The sequence below is a fragment of the Anabrus simplex genome, chromosome X, assembly GCF_040414725.1.
Source record: "Anabrus simplex isolate iqAnaSimp1 chromosome X, ASM4041472v1, whole genome shotgun sequence".
NCBI classification, from domain to species: Eukaryota; Metazoa; Arthropoda; class Insecta; order Orthoptera; family Tettigoniidae; genus Anabrus; species Anabrus simplex.
The window spans coordinates 176,501,345-176,520,185 of NC_090279.1; the positions used below are offsets into that span (position 1 = coordinate 176,501,345).

Here is an 18,841-nt window from a genome sequence, read left to right on the forward strand (position 1 = left end):
TTTTACAATTTGTTTTACGTCGTACTGAAATCGGGAAGTTGTGGGTTCGGATCCCAATGGTGTCCGGTTGGCCATTTTTGTTCTGTACTTAAAACATCTCTTCAACGCGTACTAAATGTACGTAATACGACCTAATAGGTTGAAAGTCGGTTTCGATTGCAATGCCGTTGTGAAAATTAAATATTCACAGAAAACCATCTACACGGCTGCCGACAGTGCAGTTCGAACCCATTATCTCCCGGATGCAAGCTCACAGCTGCGCGCACCTAACCGCACGGCCAACTCGCCCGGTACTCAATATCTTAAATCACAAGTGCCAAGTTTTGGTTAATGCTGTTTTTCTGACTCTTTTGTTCTTTGTTTTGTGCTTCTACTGCATCTGTCCGGCTCCATGGCTAAATTGTTAGTTGTGCTGGCCTTTGGTAGCAGGGATCGCGGGTTCGATTCCCGGCAGGGTTGGGAATTTTTACCTTAATTGGTTAATTTCGCTGGCACGGGGGCTGGGTGTATGTGTCGTCTTCATCATCATGTCATCCTCATCCCGACGCGCAGGTCACCTACGGGTGTCAAATCAAAAGACCTGCATCTGGCGAGCCGAACTTGTCCTCGGGCACTCCCGGCACTAAAAGCCATACGCCATTTCATTTTTTTACTGCATCTTATTACAACTATGTTATGCGATATGAAATTTTTGTATCAAATCATAAGAACATCCACTCCTTGGAACATGACATCATGACCAGTCAAAGCATGATCAGCAACAGCTGATTTATCATGCTGGTTGAGTCTGATGCTCCTATTACATTCCTTAATGCGAGTATATATCGTTTTCGAAGTCTGCCCCATACAAACCTTGCCACAAGTACAGGGAACTCTGTAGATACCCGTTGTTGCAGTTTAGGGAAACTCTTCTTAGCTGGTCGCAGGAGTTGCCTAATTTTAACTGAAGTTCCAAATACAGTTCGTATATTGTACCCATGTAAGATTTTAGGGAGGCGGTTGAAATACGTGAACACCCAGATAGTTTCAACCGCGATACAGGCTGCAACCTCAGTGAATCATGGGTACGTATTATCAAAACCATCACAAAGTGATGCTTTACTGATGCCATTCGTTGTCCCTAGCGTGGGGCTAAAATGGCGTCCCCATTACAACTTAGGGCACCATTTTAAGTTCTTTGTTGATTTCTCTTAGCAACCATTGATCGTCGTGTTTACGTTTCCTACTTCTGATGAAGAAAGACACCTTTCGAAACGCGTGTTGAGTGTGTTTATATACTTCATTACACGGCATAATCCCAAAAACGTTATCATGAATAGTTACACGGGCCGTGAAAGTGTGAATGATGATAATAAGTAAATACATAAATAAAAATAAACAAATAAATAAATGTTGTACTGGTTTGGGCTCTGATCTAAGGACAAATTTTACAATTCACGCGAGCGATATTCTTTGAGAGTGTGCTGATGTAACTATGAAAAATCTCCTTCACTGCGGCCACGGAGGTAAAGTGGGAGAAAATTTACCTGGAAGGAAGGTCAAGTGGAGGGGAATATAATTATATCAACATGTTATGATGAAAGTTACTGGCTTTAGCTAAGACAGTATAATGTATGGCTCGTCCTTCTTCGGCGGAAACTGAGGCGTTACATAAGTATAATACAGGCGCGCCTGCTGGAAACAAAATAGGGCCTCCACAAAGTAATTGTATAAAACCTATCAATAACCCATATAAAACCGAGCTGCTTTTCTTTGGAATTTTTCCATTTCTCAAATCAAGTAATCCTGATATGGGTTCCGTATACTGGAACCGTACTACAGTTGGGGTCTTACCAGAGACTTAAATGCTCTCTCCTTTACATCCTTAATCCAACCCCTAAATACCCTCATAACTAGGGCCCGAATGTTTATGCAGTAATAGGTTAGAATGCAAGTTTACTGAAGCGAGTAACAAGTAGAGTCTACCTGCACGACGGTAATGTTGTGAGGTTTGCATAAACATTAGGGGTTTTATGTGCTGAACCCCTAATGTTTATGCAATCCTAATAGCATTACCGCCGTGCGGGTAGACTCTACTTGTTACTCGCTTCACTAAGTTTGCATTCTAACCTATTACTGCATAAACATCCGGGCCCTACTCATAACCATGTGCAAAAATTTGTACCCTTTATTCACAATACCATTTATGTGATGACCCCAATGAAGACCTTTCCTTATATTAACACCTACAGTGGGTAATTACATTGATCCCCATACGGAACTTCCACGCTATTGACGCAGTAATTAAATCTGAGAGGACTTTTCCAATTAGTCAAACTCACAACCTGACTTTTAACCGCATTTATCATCATACCATCTCACAACATTGTCGAGGTCTTTCCGCAGTCGTTCACAATCTTGTAACTTATTTATTACTTTATAAAGAATAATATCATCCGCAAAAAAGGCTTGTCTGTGATTCACCAGGTCTTTACTCATATCATTCATATATACAACCTGTGACAATAAAGTTTGGCGAATAGTCCTGTACTATCAACATAGTTGAACAGTGCACGACAGTGACCTTACTGTCCTTTAAAATAGTCCCCTCCCATAACTATGTGTTGCTGAGATCGACGATGCATGTCCTGGAAACATTGCAAGAAGGCTCCCTTCGGGATGGTGTTCAAAAGCCTCGTCCCGTTTCGTTGGATGTCAGGAATATCGTCAAAAAAGGGGACGAGGGGATCCCGTAGAACGCCATTCCATGCTTTGCCGTTTCCTTTCAGGGTCGTACCTGAGACACCAGGTTTCATCCTCAGTGACGATACAGTTCAAGAAATTTGCTGTCGCATCCGCCGTTTCGACAAAACTCTGTGATGCCTCTAAACGTGCCTGCGTCAGATTGTCCGTCAAGTGATGTGGCACAAGACGAGAACACGTTTTCCTCTTCCCTAAATTGTGGGTAACGATTTGTCGCACGGATTCACGGTTAATCTGCAGTTCATCCACTATCATGCGCACAGTTAATCGCCGATCGTTCGTGATTAATATCCTCACTTTCTCAATGTTTTCGTCACTGACGGCGGTAGCCGGTCTTCCGCTACGGGGGTTGTCAGAAACACTTTCCCAGCCTCCTCGAAAACGGGTGAATCACTCGTACACACGCTTCAAGGAGAGTGATTGATCTTCATAAACACGTTCCAGCATCGCATGCGTTTCTTTCGGTGTCCTGCCAAGCTTAAAACAAAACTGTACATTGACCTTTTGGTCGTTCATGTTCCTGTTCGCAGTTCAGAACCAACGCACTAAACACGCACTGTGTCAAACAGGTCTTACACGGCACACACACGATGTTCAACTGAACAACGTTGGGAGCAGGTGGTCAAAACCTGCTGCTACACAGGTGCAGCGTCGCGTGTCGCCAGTGTTGCAGGATCGACCGTTCTGACTTAATTCACCGAACTTTATTGTCACAGGTTGTATGTATGTAAGAAAAGATAGAGGTCGAATAATACTTCCTTGGGGATCACCCCTGTTAATGATTACACGATCAGATAATACTTCACCTACTCTAATTATCTGAGTTGTATTTTCTGGAAATACAGTCACCCATTCAGTCGTTCTTTTGTCAAGTCCAATTGCACTCATTTTTGCCAGTAGTCTCCCATGATCTACTGTATGAAATGCCCCATTTAATTCTGGTGAATTACGTAAAATATACTGAGGGAACGTTGCTGCGTCCCCTTAAAAGATGATTAATGAATTACTTAAGCAAATCTATTATCTTATTGTATTCAGAAGTGGAGAAATATATTTCTTCGCAGTCTTATCTTGATACATGAAATATTTTTCAGAAATTTCCAGCGCCTCCTAAGTTGATTTCCACTAACTAACATGAATTTTCTCCTGCAGCCACAAGTAAATGTTGTATAACAGACTGCTAAGTTTCAAGAAGATTAGGCATACTGTTTCTCGATCATACAACTCGGCAATCTGGAAACTTTCTTGTCCATAAAATGAATACAGTAAAGTATGGAAAAAATAGTGTATTGTACGGGGCTATAATAGCATTTAATTCCATTCCGGAATCGATGAAAACTTGTCAGAATTTTAATAAATTCAAAAGAAATATTAAGATACATTTATGGATAAAATTTAATGTTCTAGGATTTGATCTGTTTAAATGAACTTCTTATCAGGCTTTATTTAGAAATATATGGTTTTGTTGATGTAAAAAGTTAAAAAAAAACAATTGTATCCTTGAAGAATATTGTATTTTAGATTTCAATTATTATATTTTTTAACAGGTTTGTATCTATATAAATAAAATCGTAACGACCATGTGTCTGTACATTGACTATTTTGTCGAAATTATCGTACAGTTATCCGTTTCAGGTGTAATAATGACCATCTGCATATATTTTAGCTTTCCTTTTCTGAAAGCCCTCTCCCCGAATTCAAGATAGCAGCACAATGTGCCAGACGAGCAAGAAAATTGAAAATTTGCCAAAATTATAGGTTTCAGCCTGTAACCGAGGGAAAATTCTAAGAGCTTTAAATTTTTCACTTTTTACCCCCGGAAAATATCGAAATATGGAGGCAATTTTAATGACGGTGCAGACCTTTGTTTCGATGTATTTCGTGGCTAAACGGTACGTCGTATCACAGAACGGACGGCACAATCTCCGTTCAATTTGGAGTGATCTACAACTTTGGTCTTATAACTTTTCTCATATCTCTATACCCTATGCGTTAGATTTGGCTGTGTTTCTCGATTGTACGTAAATTTTTCAGTTTATACACGTATAAGTCATGACCGCACAGTGGACAAGAGGGCCTTCTATTACAATAAAAACTTCCCAAACCGATTGTGAATGGCAGTAAGCAAGTGAGCCTGCCGTTATGAACACAACTCCGCAGCTAGCACTTTACATTGGAAACAACGTATGGGGACCTCCCCATGCTGTTTCTTGGATAACGCTAAGATACATGCAATTTTCAAAAATTCTATTCACTGCGTGAACAGTAATTTTCTTCGATATCCATATACAATGTAGAATACCGTAGCGAAGCACGGGTAAATTGGCTAGTTATGAAGAATTCCTTCTTTCTTTAATGTTGTAACGGTGCCAGCTCTTTAATGTACAGTCCCAATACGAGCATCAGCTCATGGGATCTTTGAAACGATAAAATAAATAAATAAATAAATAAATAAATAAATAAATAAATAAATAAATAAATAAATAAATATACAAAAAATGAACAACAACTGTCCCCTTAATATATATTTCCGGAGAGTGGAGTGAGTCTGTAGGGTGGTTTCATTTTCAGTTCTTAGAGTAAAGTCGTGTTCTCTTTACACAGTATCACCATGGCACCTACTCCTGATTCGGGAACGATTTCGTCACCCCCAACCTTGGAGGAGATGTTGAAGAAAAACCTTGAGTTGTCAAGAACGGATCTGGAATACCTGCAAGACTGGATGAGAAAGCAACCACATTTACCAAAACTAACAGGTAATAAAGTAATATAGTTACTGTGTGTAAGGGGCTTAATGCCTCAGTACATCCCGGCCAACAACTCCATGTATGGGAGGTTCACAGCCACAGTGAACCAAGTCCGTTTGGAATAGTTAGAGAAATTGAGTTCTAACGTTTATGGTTCATAATTAATTCCTGAAAATTTAAATTAATTTTTAAAAATGCTTAATAGCTAAGGTATTTTCTAATTTATTTTTTCCATACATATAAAACGACAAGTGATATTAACCCTTGTGAACAATTTCATTTCATTAAAAACAAATGGACTTGGTTCACTCTGGTTGTGATTTTATTGGATGAAACAAAAATCCACAGTTCTAGCTCTTCAGACAAGCAACTCAATGTTGAAAACATGCTAGGGACATGACTTACGAATTTTAGGTAAATAAAATATATTAAAGTATGATAATATATTCTCTATTTATTCCATAAAATTAGAATCCTTTTCTTAATCATTGTTATCCGGTTGATTAGATTAGCAGTTTGCTTTTTTTTTCTACCACTACGAGCGCTAATGTGAGTCAATGCAGAGTTTCACTTAAGCACCACTACGAGCGCTAATGTGAGTCAAAACATTGTTTCACTTAAGCACCACTACGAGCGCTAATGTGAGTCAATGCATAGTTTCACTTAAGCCCTCATAACGGCATTCCTCCTCTGCGAACCATGTGACCTTGCCGCGGTGGGGAGGCTTGCATGTCCCAATGATGCAGATAGCCGAGCCGCAGGTGCAACCATATCGGATGGGTATCTGTTGAGAGACCAGACTAACGAATGGTTCATCGAAAGGGGGGTAGCAGCCTTTCGGTAGTTGCAAGGGCGGCAGTCTAGATGATTGACTGATACGGCCTTGTAATAATACTCAACATGGCTTAGCTGTGTTGATACTGCTACACGGCTGAAAGCAACGGGAAACTACAGCCGTAACCACCTCCCGAGGACATGCAGCTCTCTCTGTATGAATGATGTACTGATGATGGCTTCCTCCCGGGTAAAATATTCCGGAGGTAAACTAGTCCCCCATTCGGATCTCCGGGTGGGGACTACACGAGAGGGGGCGATCATCAGGAAGATGAATACTGACATTCTGCGAGTCGGAGCGTGGAATGTTAGAAGTTTGAATCGTTGTGGTAGGTTAGAGAATCTGAAAAGGGAGATGGATAGGCTAAAGTTAGATGTAGTTGGTATAAGTGAAGTACGTTGGCAGGAAGAACAGGATTTTTGGTCAGGTGACTACCGAATTATCAACACGAAATCAAACAGGGGTAATGCAGGAGTTGGTTTAATAATGAATAAGAAAATAGGGCAGCGGATAAGCTACTACGACCAGCATAGTGAAAGAATTATTGTCGCCAAGATAGACACCAAACCAATGCCCACCACAATAGTGCAGGTCTATATGCCTACTAGTTCAGCGGATGATGAAGAAATTGAAAGAATATATGAGGAGATAGAAGATTTAATACAATATGTCAAAGGTGACGAGAATCTAATTGTGATGGGAGACTGGAACGCAGTGGTAGGCCAAGGAAGAGAAGGTAGCACAGTAGGAGAATTTGGATTGGGACAAAGGAACGAAAGAGGAAGTCGGCTGGTTGAATTCTGCATTGACCATAATTTAGTCCTCGCCAATACTTGGTTCAAACACCACAAACGACGGCTGTATACGTGGACGAGACCTGGAGACACTGGAAGGTATCAAATAGACTTCATTATGATTAGGCAGAGATTCAGAAACCAGGTGTTGGATTGCAAAACTTTCCCAGGAGCAGACGTGGACTCTGACCACAACTTGTTGGTCATGAAATGCCATCTGAAGTTGAAGAAATTGAAGAAAGGAAAGAATGCAAAAAGATGGGATCTAGACAAGTTGAAAGAAAAGAGTGTGATGGATTGTTTCAAGGAACATGTTGCACAAGGACTAAATGAAAAGGCCGAAGGAAACACAGTAGAGGAAGAGTGGAGAGTCATGAAAAATGAAGTCAGTAGGGCTGCTGAAGAAATGTTAGGAAGGAAGAAAAGATCAACTAAGAATCAGTGGATAACTCAGGAGATACTAGACCTGATTGATGAACGACGAAAATACAAGAATGCTAGAAATGAAGAAGGCAGAAAAGAATACAGGCGATTAAAGAATGAAGTGGATAGAAAGTGCAAGGTAGCTAAGGAAGAATGGCTGAAGGAGAAGTGCAAAGATGTCGAAGGCTGTATGGTCCTGGGAAAGGTAGATGCTGCATACAGGAAAATCAAGGAAACCTTTGGAGAAAGGAAATCTAGGTGCATGAATATTAAGAGCTCAGATGGAAAGCCACTTCTAGGAAAAGAAGACAAAGCAGAAAGATGGCAGGAGCATATCCAACAGTTGTATCAAGGTAACGATGTAGATAATTTATTTCTGGAACATGAAGAGGCTGTTGATGCTGATGAAATGGGAGACCCAATTTTGAGGTCAGAGTTTGACAGAGCTGTGAGTGACCTAAATAGGAACAAGGCACCTGGAATTGATGATATTCCCTCTGAATTACTGACTGCCTTAGGAGAAACCAGCATGGTAAGGTTATTTCATTTAGTGTGCAAGATGTATGAGACAGGAGAAGTCCCATCCGATTTTCGGCAGAATGTTGTTATACCTATTCCCAAGAAAGCCGGTGCTGACAGGTGTGAAAACTACCGCACTATCAGTTTAGTATCTCATGCCTGCAAAATTTTAACACGTATTATTTACAGAAGAATGGAAAAACAAGTTGAAGCTGAGTTGGGGGAAGATCAATTTGGCTTCAGAAGAAATGTAGGAACACGTGAAGCAATCCTGACTTTACGTCTGATCTTAGAGGATCGAATCAAGAAGGACAAGCCCACGTACATGGCATTCGTAGATCTAGAAAAGGCATTTGACAATGTTGATTGGACCAGGCTATTTATGATTCTGAAGATGATAGGGATCAGATACCGAGAACGAAGAATTATCTACAACCTGTATAAAAATCAGTCTGCAGTGATAAGAATCGAGGGCTTTGAAAAAGAAGCAGCAATCCAGAAAGGAGTGAGGCAAAGCTGCAGTTTGTCCCCTCTCCTTTTCAATGTTTACATAGAACAAACAGTAAAGGAAATCAAAGAGAAATTTGGAAAGGGAATCACAGTCCAAGGAGAGGAAATCAAAACCTTGAGATTTGCCGATGATATTGTTATTTTATCTGAGACTGCAGAAGATCTCGAGAAGTTGCTGAATGGTATGGATGAAGTCTTAGGTAAGGAGTACAAGATGAAAATAAATAAGTCCAAAACAAAAGTAATGGAGTGCAGTCGAACGAAGGCAGGTGATGTAGGAAATATTAGATTAGGAAACGAAGTCTTAAAGGAAGTAGATGAATATTGTTACTTGGGTAGTAAAATAACCAACGATGGCAGAAGTAAGGAGGACATAAAATGCAGACTAGCACAAGCAAGGAAGAGCTTTCTTAAGAAAAGAAATTTGCTCACTTCAAACATTGATATCGGAATTAGAAATATGTTTTTGAAGACTTTTGTGTGGAGCGTGGCATTGTATGGAAGTGAAACATGGACGATAACTAGCTCAGAAAGAAAGAGAATAGAAGCTTTTGAAATGTGGTGTTACAGAAGAATGCTGAAGGTGAGATGGATAGATCGAATCACGAATGAAGAGATACTGAATCGAATTGGTGAGAGGAGATCGATTTGGCTAAATTTGACGAGAAGAAGAGATAGAATGATAGGACACATCTTAAGACACCCAGGACTTGTTCAGTTGGTTTTTGAAGGAAGTGTAGGTGGCAAGAACGGTAGGTGTAGACCAAGGTATGAATATAACAAACAGATTAGAGCAGGTGTAGGATGCAATAGTTACGTAGAAATGAAAAGGTTAGCACAGGATAGGGTGGCATGGAGAGCTGCATCAAACCAGTCTATGGACTGATGACTCAACAACAACAACAACGGCATTCGGCGTGGATACGTTTCAAAACATCAAAAGAAGCCTGAGGGTATTGAACAAAGGAACATATTCCAGAAAAAATTATGTAAATATGTTGATTTGGCTAGGAATTTAATAAAAAAGAAAATGAGTAAAGAAACATTCGATTTTAGGCTGTTTTCCGGAACTGAATTTAGGCCGGAAGTGATTTTCAAAATGTGTTTGTTTTTCAGTTTGTTAGAGATATCTAAGACCCACAATTTAAAACCTTTCCGGGCCCTTTAGTCCTTCAACCTTCGGCACAACTGAGGAAATACGTTAATTTTACGTTTTTCAACATTAAAACTATAATTTAAGCAGTGTATTGCAATGTTCAATTTCCTTTCTAATAGCCATCACAGTCAGACCATTATTTGCTCTTGTAACATAATTTAATACAAAAATATAAATTTTTGATTGTTTTTCACACAACCACATCAGCACAATTTAACTCAGTCGGTGTATACAAATTCATCATTGTGATCTTCCGCGTTATTGACAATATCAGTTGACCTTGTAGTAATCTCAAAAGGTAGATTCTTGAAGAAGTGACAATGAGAATGGATTGGAGGTATGTAGGGCAAGAGCATCACGACCAGGGCCAGGATTTTGATGACTTAAAAATGTTTGAAAAAGATCTATAAAATGATGGCAAAATCCAGTGAAATGATCCGAAAACATGGCATAAATTTTAGATGAAATGTTGTATCAATTTCCTAATCGAGTTGGTATAGCCTATATTTCTTTTACAGCCATTATAATAAGCTTATGCCATGTCAAGAAAACAGGGTGAAATTCTTTACATTTCGCAGAGAACTTTGTTCCAAAAGAAAATCTCGACTGTTCAAGAGGGAGACTTCTCCAGTTGGAGGTGTTTCTCCTGGAATGTGGACATTTCCAACAAGTAAGTAATGAACACAGTTTCTTTAGTTCCCAGATTGACAAAGCGTTGTGAAGATTCTCAAGTTTTCGTATTCATCCTCTCTTAATAATATCCAATACCACACGCGTAAATACTTCAAAATCCTCAAACATGTAAGAAAATGACTGAAAAATATAAAAATAGTGTAATAAATTCCATAAAATTGCCAAATAATGACCTAAGAAACAAAATGGCAAAAAATAACGAAAATGACCTAAGAAATTAGCATTTCTTCATTGTGGGAACTATGATCAGAATTTCTGTACAAGTTAGCAATTTCCGTTATGTTCCAATTTAAAGAGGACATGTCATGAATTCCACACAGTGTCTCTTGAATGACAGGTGACAATGATACTAATGATCCTGCACTCTTGTTTTGCGTAATAATTATCTCCAAGAAAGACATATCTTGATTCAGAGTTTGTCTGAAAAATATTTTCAAAGGGGAATCTTTCACCAGTCTTAACCACTTTATTTTTTAGCCAATTGAAGGTCTGTCCATTAGCAATCACTTTTCTATTGTTTATTGCTTCGTCCAAAGCCTTTGTGTGTTAGAATTCCCGTCTCATCTTGATCAATTTAAAATCAGAATTCTCCCACTTTGATGATTTGATCATTTGCACCCAGTGTTCTGGGGTTTTATTTAGCGTATGTATTTACGGGTACAATACATACATACATCATTTATATCCAGGTTGTTTATGTAACTAATTGTCTCTGGAAATGCGTGCGTGTTATGACTGATGTAGCCACTGTACTTTCTTTGCGGACACTTAGTGATAATATGTTGGATGACTGTGGTAAGGGGTTGATCCTTCTAATCAATACACATTGTTTACTATATCACTGTATTATTTATATATACGAGGGCAAGTTTATAAGTATATGGAAATTTGTTGTAATTGTATTTAGGTTGTCTCTATGGCGTTGTGTGCTCACCAGCCGCTAGATAGCACTGTTGTCTACGTCTGTGGTATGTTTCAGCGATATCAGATCAGTACAGCTTGCACTGCTGCGACGTAAAGATGGCCGCGCCATCTCTGTTTGCATCAAGAAAGAATAGCGCTTCGTAATCCGTTTTGTTTTTGGTGCCCTGAGGATGTACCAGGAGCGGAAATTCATAGAACAGTCGCTCATCTCTTATTCAGGATCATATCACACACTTGTTCAATATTGGCATCAGTTACGGCCCGGATCTTTCCTCATCCTTCACGCTCGTGCGATCCCTTTTGAACCGTTCAATCCACTGGTAAACACTTCGCTGTGGTAAAACATTGGCCCCGTATTATGTTGAAAGTCTTCTATGAATTTCCGCTCCTGGTACGTCCTCAACATATTCGATTTTGGAATGATACATATTCATTATAGACTGTTATGCCTTCCAGCGTTCGGTCTTGGTGAATCTTCTAAACGCTTGGAGAAGCCCCTATTTGAAAGTAGCTCTGAGGCTGTTATGAGATTTGCATAACTTATTAGAACCCCAGGAGTTATGTTGGTATCGCTACATTACGGAACAGCGGACTAGACTACATTTCCTACTAGTGAAATTAGTTTGTGTTCTAAACTATTACTGCTTAAATATCCCGACTCTAATCACCTGTACCTTTAAATCATTAGAAACTGAGTCTAACCATTGTCTTCGCTTACCTCTGTTTCCCTTACCCTTCATGACCGAGTTCTTCATTCTCCCAGGTAACCTATCCTCCAAAAACCACACACAAATTTATACTTTTAATACTGAAAGTAGTTCGTAGCACACAAAGTAGGGGTCACCATACTACGAAAAACGTAAAATTAAGTTTTCAAATTGTGAGTCCTGGATAGAACTATCAAACTTAAGAATGGAAAATCACTTCCGGCCTAAATGCAGTTCCGGAAAAACAGCCTACAATCGCTTATTTCTTTATTCGTCTTCTTTTTTATTCAAATCCCAGCCAATTGAACTTATTTTCGTAATTCTTTCTGTAACGTAATCCTTGGTTCAATACACTCAGGCTGTTTAAAATGTCCACACCAAATGTAATTACAAGGGCTTAAGTGGAACTCTGCATTGATTCATATTAACACTCAGAGTGGTGCTTAAGTTTCACTCAAAAGGGACACTTTTTGGTTATTCACAAAGCCAAGAAAATGTAACTTGGGTTGTTTCTGAAATAAACGATTCATTTGTCAAAATATTAATTCAAATGAACTGGTATTTCTGGGTGTTCTTACTCGAAATTAAATTGTCCTAAGTATTCACTTTTTTATAGAACTGTAAAATATTGTTTTAAGCTATTCAGATTATTTATTTATTTATTTACTATCCATGAAAAAGCCTTAGTTTGTCTAGCATATTAGGGCTGTAGGTTATAACTAGTTACCTTAAATACTGCAAACATATAATAATTTTTTTGAAGTTCGTAATTACACACACATTAACTAAACTGGGAGAAAAAGAAAAACTATACTTAATTTTTTTGTAAAATAAACTGCATGAACTTAAAAAATTCATTCAAACTACAGATCTTGTGAAATATGCTAAAAATAGGCTTGACTAATATTACTGTACAACAATTTAAATGTTGTTCCAAAATATATCTAGCTTTGGTGAAGAATGGACAGTCAAAAATAAGGTGAGTTGAAGTTTCTTTATCTTCACAAACACAACTGTTATTAATACTAATTTTGAATTTATATAAATAAAATTTAAATTTTCTGTGACCCGAAAGAAACTGAGTGCTGGTGAAGTTTGGTTTCAATAAACTGCAGTCCAAACGGTCCTGTACCCTGTTTCAATTGAAGTATGCATAACTGGTACCTCTGTTCTATTTGCGGAATTTTACGAATATTGGCCTCTTATTAAAGCGCGGCCTGCGTAAGGTTTCCAGTGCGGCCCTCGAGCCTCACAAGTTGGAAACCCCTGCCTGTCCAGACAGGACATCCGTATATGCCGACGACGACGTTGTAGCTTTGTATGTTCCAGATGAACAGTTGGTACCATTCCTGCACAGCAATTACTATTCTCTGGAAAAGACGAAGACTACGATTGAGAACTACTTCACGATTCGAACACACGCTCCAGATATGTTCCTGAACAGAGATGCTCTGGATCCAGCGGTGAAGAAGCACCTCAGTATTATGTAAGTTAATTTAGGTTTACAGTTTTAGTATTTAGTAAATCCTCAATGCTGGCATGATATTTGGAAATCTTGATTGCAATTTGTGATGATGATGGTTATGATGCTTGTTGTTTAAAGGGGCCTAACATCTAGGTCATCGGCCCCTAATGGTACGAAATATAACGACAATTTAAAATTCTAAAATTCATCCACCTATTTAAATAATCGTGGGGTAATTATAACAATAAATTCATAAGTCCAGGTCCAAGTTTTTCATCCGCTCAATAGCACTTTCTGAAAGATCAAACAGATCATTGGGACTTCCAGAGTAGGCATGAAGAGGGCAGCGCAGGATGACATGGACCATGACCTGATCCTCCTCACTGCATTCACACTTGGAGAATACATCCAACCCCACTTATGGCGTAAGAAATTGCAGCGTTCATGTCCTGTTTTCAGTCTGTTGAGGCGACACCATAGTTTTCTTGGGAGATCGAATCCCTTTACTTTCCGAGTTGGATTTAGCTCATGAGCATTAGTTCCATATACTGAATTTGGCACTCATCCCGCAAGCTCTGATTTAGATTAAAATTATCCCTCAAGAGTCGGTCGGCCAATACACTTGCTGTCTCCTAGATCGAAGTTGTTGTGGCGATGGGTAACAAAATTGTTGGTTAACTGGTAATAGGGGAGATGACCAGATCTTCTTTGCTTCTCTCAGCAGAGCTTCCTTTCTCCTCAGGTCGGGTGGTGGGATATGACTAAGTACGGGTCAATAGTCTTGTTGCTAACCAATAGGCTAACCAAACCAGATCAATAGTCTTGTTGCTAACCAATGGGCTAACCAAAGTAGACCAATAGTCTTGTTGTTAACCAATGGGCTAACCAAAGCAGACCAATAATCTTGTTGCTAGCCAATGGGGGAACCAATCCAGACCAATAGTCTCGTTGCTAACCAATGGGCTACCCAAACCAGGTCAATAGTCTTGTTGATAACCAATGGGCTAACCAAACCAGATCAACAGTCCTGTTGCTAACCAATGGGCTAACCAAACCAGGTCAATAGTCTTGTTGCTAACCAATGGGCTAACCAAACCAGATCAATAGTCTTATTGCTAGTCAATGGGCTAACCAATCCAGACCAATAGTCTCGTTGCTAACCAATGGGCTAACCAAACCAGGTCAATAGTCCTGTTGCTAACCAATGGGCTAACCAAAGCAGACCAATAATCTTGTTGCTAGCCACTGGGCTAACCAAACCAGGTCAATAGTCTTGTTGCTAACCAATGGGCTAACACAACCAGACCAATAATCTTGTCACTAGCTAGTGGGCTAATCAAACCAGACCAACTGTCTTGTTGCTATCCAGTGGGTTAACCAAACCAGGTCAATAGTCTTGTTGCTAACCCATGGGCTAACACAACCAGACCAATAATCTTGTCACTAGCTAGTGGGCTAACCAAACCAGGTCAATTGTCTTGTTGCTAACCAATGGGCTAACACAACCAGACCAATAATCTTGTCACTAGCTAGTGGGCTAATCAAACCAGACCAACTGTCTTGTTGCTATCCAGTGGGTTAACCAAACCAGGTCAATAGTCTTGTTGATAACCCATGGGCTAACACAACCAGACCAATAATCTTGTTGCTAGCCACTGGGCTAACCAAACCAGGTCAATAGTCTTGTTGCTAACCAATGGGCTAACACAACCAGACCAATAATCTTGTCACTGGCTAGTGGGCTAATCAAACCAGACCAACTGTCTTGTTGCTATCCAGTGCGTTAACCAAACCAGGTCAATAGTCTTGTTGCTAACCAATGGGCTAACACAACCAGACCAATAATCTTGTTGCTAGCCACTGGGCTAACCAAACCAGGTCAATAGTCTTGTTGCTAACCAATGGGCTAACACAACCAGACCAATAATCTTGTTGCTAGCCACTGGGCTAACCAAACCAGGTCAATAGTCTTGTTGCTAACCAATGGGCTAACACAACCAGACCAATAATCTTGTCACTAGCTAGTGGGCTAATCAAACCAGACCAACTGTCTTGTTGCTATCCAGTGGGTTAACCAAACCAGGTCAATAGTCTTGTTGCTAACCAATGGGCTAACACAACCAGACCAATAATCTTGTTGCTAGCCACTGGGCTAACCAAACCAGGTCAATAGTCTTGTTGCTAACCAATGGGCTAACACAACCAGACCAATAATCTTGTCACTAGCTAGTGGGCTAATCAAACCAGACCAACTGTCTTGTTGCTATCCAGTGGGTTAACCAAAGCAGACCAATAATCTTGTTGCTAGCTAATGGGCTAATCAAACCAGACCAATAATCTTGTTGCTAACCAATGGGCTAACACAACCAGACCAATAATCTTGTTGCTAGCTAATGGGCTAATCAAACCAGACCAATAATCTTGTCACTAGCTAGTGGGCTAATCAAACCAGACCAACTGTCTTGTTGCTATCCAGTGGGTTAACCAAACCAGACCAATAATCTTGTTGCTAGCTAATGGGCTAATCAAACCAGACCAATAATCTTGTTGCTAGCTAATGGGCTAATCAAACCAGACCAATAATCTTGTCACTAGCTAGTGGGCTAATCAAACCAGACCAATAATCTTGTTGCTAACCAATGGGCTAACACAACCAGACCAATAATCTTGTTGCTAGCTAATGGGCTAATCAAACCAGACCAATAATCTTGTCACTAGCTAGTGGGCTAATCAAACCAGACCAATAATCTTGTTGCTAACCAATGGGCTAACACAACCAGACCAATAATCTTGTTGCTAGCTAATGGGCTAATCAAACCAGACCAATAATCTTGTCACTAGCTAGTGGGCTAATCAAACCAGACCAATAATCTTGTTGCTAACCAATGGGCTAACACAACCAGACCAATAATCTTGTTGCTAGCTAATGGGCTAATCAAACCAGACCAATAATCTTGTCACTAGCTAGTGGGCTAATCAAACCAGACCAACTGTCTTGTTGCTATCCAGTGGGTTAACCAAACCAGACCAATAATCTTGTTGCTAGCTAATGGGCTAATCAAACCAGACCAATAATCTTGTCACTAGCTAGTGGGCTAATCAAACCAGACCAACTGTCTTGTTGCTATCCAGTGGGTTAACCAAACCAGACCAATAATCTTGTTGCTAGCTAGTGGGCTAATCAAACCAGACCAATAGTCCTGTCGCCAATCATTGGGCTAACCAAACCAGGTCAGTTATATTGTTGCTAGCCCGTGGGTTAACCAAACCAGGTCAGTTATATTGTTGCTAGCCCGTGGGTTAACCAAACCAGGTCAGTTATATTGTTGCTAACCAATGGGATAACCAAAGCAGACCAATAATCTTGTTGCTAGCCAATGGGCTAACCAAACCAAGGCGCTTGTTTTGCAACGCCGAAGTTAGTAGTCATACGCAGCCTACTGTGACGTCATACGAGCCGTGCCATGTTAGATTTCTAACCTCTCTTTCTTCACCGTCGTTAGTGTAATTTAGGGTTACCGACAATAACCGACTTCGCGATGATAAATAGATGGAGGAGAAGACAACGACGGTTATGGCTCAGTTTTAAATCTTATTTTAAGATAAGATCGTTGCGAGCAAAACAGGCCAGAGCGCTAGTTACAAATAGAGGTCTGTGGAGTTGCTTAGTTAATTAACAAGAGCTGAAATACATAACAGTCTGCAGTTAAGTTGAATGTACCATTATGTAATAGGTTAATCAATCGATATGTTTTCTGTTTCTAGAAATCTCGGTCGTTTAAGCAAGAGAGATTCCCGGGGATATAAGATCATAACTACACGCTGGAACAATCCTGATCCAAACGAGATGGAATTCGAGACATCGATAAAAGTAGTTCTGATGACGATCGAGCAGGAACTGAGGGAAGACCCAACGTGTCCAGGGTTCATTATCATAATGGACCAGAGAGAGACGTCCATGGGACACATTGCTAAATCAAGTGTGTCCTCAATAAAGGTCATACTAACTTACATTCAGGTGAGTAACATCTCTGATATCATCGTTGCTAGATGGTTAGCGTGCTGGCCTTTGGTTCAGGTAGTCCTTGGTTCGATTCCCGGCCGGTTCGTGACTGAAATGTAGCGATTTTGGACCAAAAAGTCCAAATTTTCTATTTTTACCTTACCCCTGTAAAGACCACGTGGGGTTCTCACACACCCCCACGCTTATTACCGTTCAAAAGTTGCCAGTAGAGCTGTGACTCTAGGTAGCTTCCTGAAATAGCGTGACTCAACAGTGCTTTACTTGTCCTTGTCCATTGTTGACGTGTTCAAAGCGCATTATTGGCAATAAATTCAAGATTCAAGTAGATCCACACGTGGTAACAGACGCAACATTTCTCACTCAGCACATCATATTATTATTAGGTAAGAAATGGCGTTACTTACTGCCTGTTGGTTCTGATTTTTTACAAGATACCCTGTTATGAGTCATTTCAATTAGACTCTGTTTATAAACACTTTTATATCAGCTTACACTTAGCAGTGAAACAGCTGGGATCGCTTCAACAATATAAATTGTTTCTAAATGAAGATGCACTGTCTGCTCAAGAAAGAATGATATAGAAACCAAGACATATTGTTGCAAATGCTACAGAAAAATGTGCCTGAAGCACATGAAAATAATATGTGATGATTGTTTGAAAGCCACCCATGAGATGGAAAGTGATAGCGAATGAATGTGAATTTTTCTGAACTATGTTATGTGGTACTGGTATTGTGGGGTGATAACTGCATTTTTAAAAATGTTGTAGCAGTGGCGGTTCGTGATATTTTACTCTGACAGGGCTATGCCGCCATCTCTTCCCCCTCCCCAATCGGTCGAATTTTCACTGACCAGCACCACGATACTTTTAGATGAATAATAATAATAATAATAATAATAATAATAATAATAATAATAATAATAATAATAATAATAATGCCGCGTCTGTGGTGTAGTGGTTAGCGTGATTAGCTGCCACCCCCGGAGGTCCGGGTTCGATTCCCGGCTCTGCCACGAAATTTGAAAAGTGGTACGAGGGCTGGAACGGGGTCCACTCAGCCTCGGGAGGTCAACTGAGTAGAGGTGGGTTCGATTCCCACCTCAGCCATCCTGGAAGTGGTTTTTCCGTGGTTTCTCACTTCTCCTCCAGGCAAATGCCGGGATGATACCTAACTTAAGGCCACGGCCGCTTCCTTCCCTCTTCCTTGCCTGTCCCATCCCATCTTGCCATCCCTCCACTAGGCCCCTGTTCAGCATAGCTGGTGAGGCCGCCTGGTCGAGTTACTGGTCATTCTCCCCGGT

At 40.1% G+C, this 18,841-nt stretch overlaps 1 protein-coding gene across 1 annotated transcript in view; it reads left to right on the forward strand.

The window, feature by feature from the left end:
• LOC136886822 (alpha-tocopherol transfer protein-like) overlaps nt 1-18,841 on the forward strand; it is a 55,903-nt gene that overhangs the window by 16,986 nt on the left and 20,076 nt on the right. The window contains exons 2-4 of the mRNA XM_067159655.2: nt 5,347-5,498; nt 13,380-13,536; nt 17,281-17,533. Coding sequence (XP_067015756.1) covers nt 5,354-5,498; nt 13,380-13,536; nt 17,281-17,533 — 555 coding nt within the window. The 5' untranslated portion in view covers nt 5,347-5,353. The remainder of the gene's footprint in view (nt 1-5,346; nt 5,499-13,379; nt 13,537-17,280; nt 17,534-18,841) is intronic.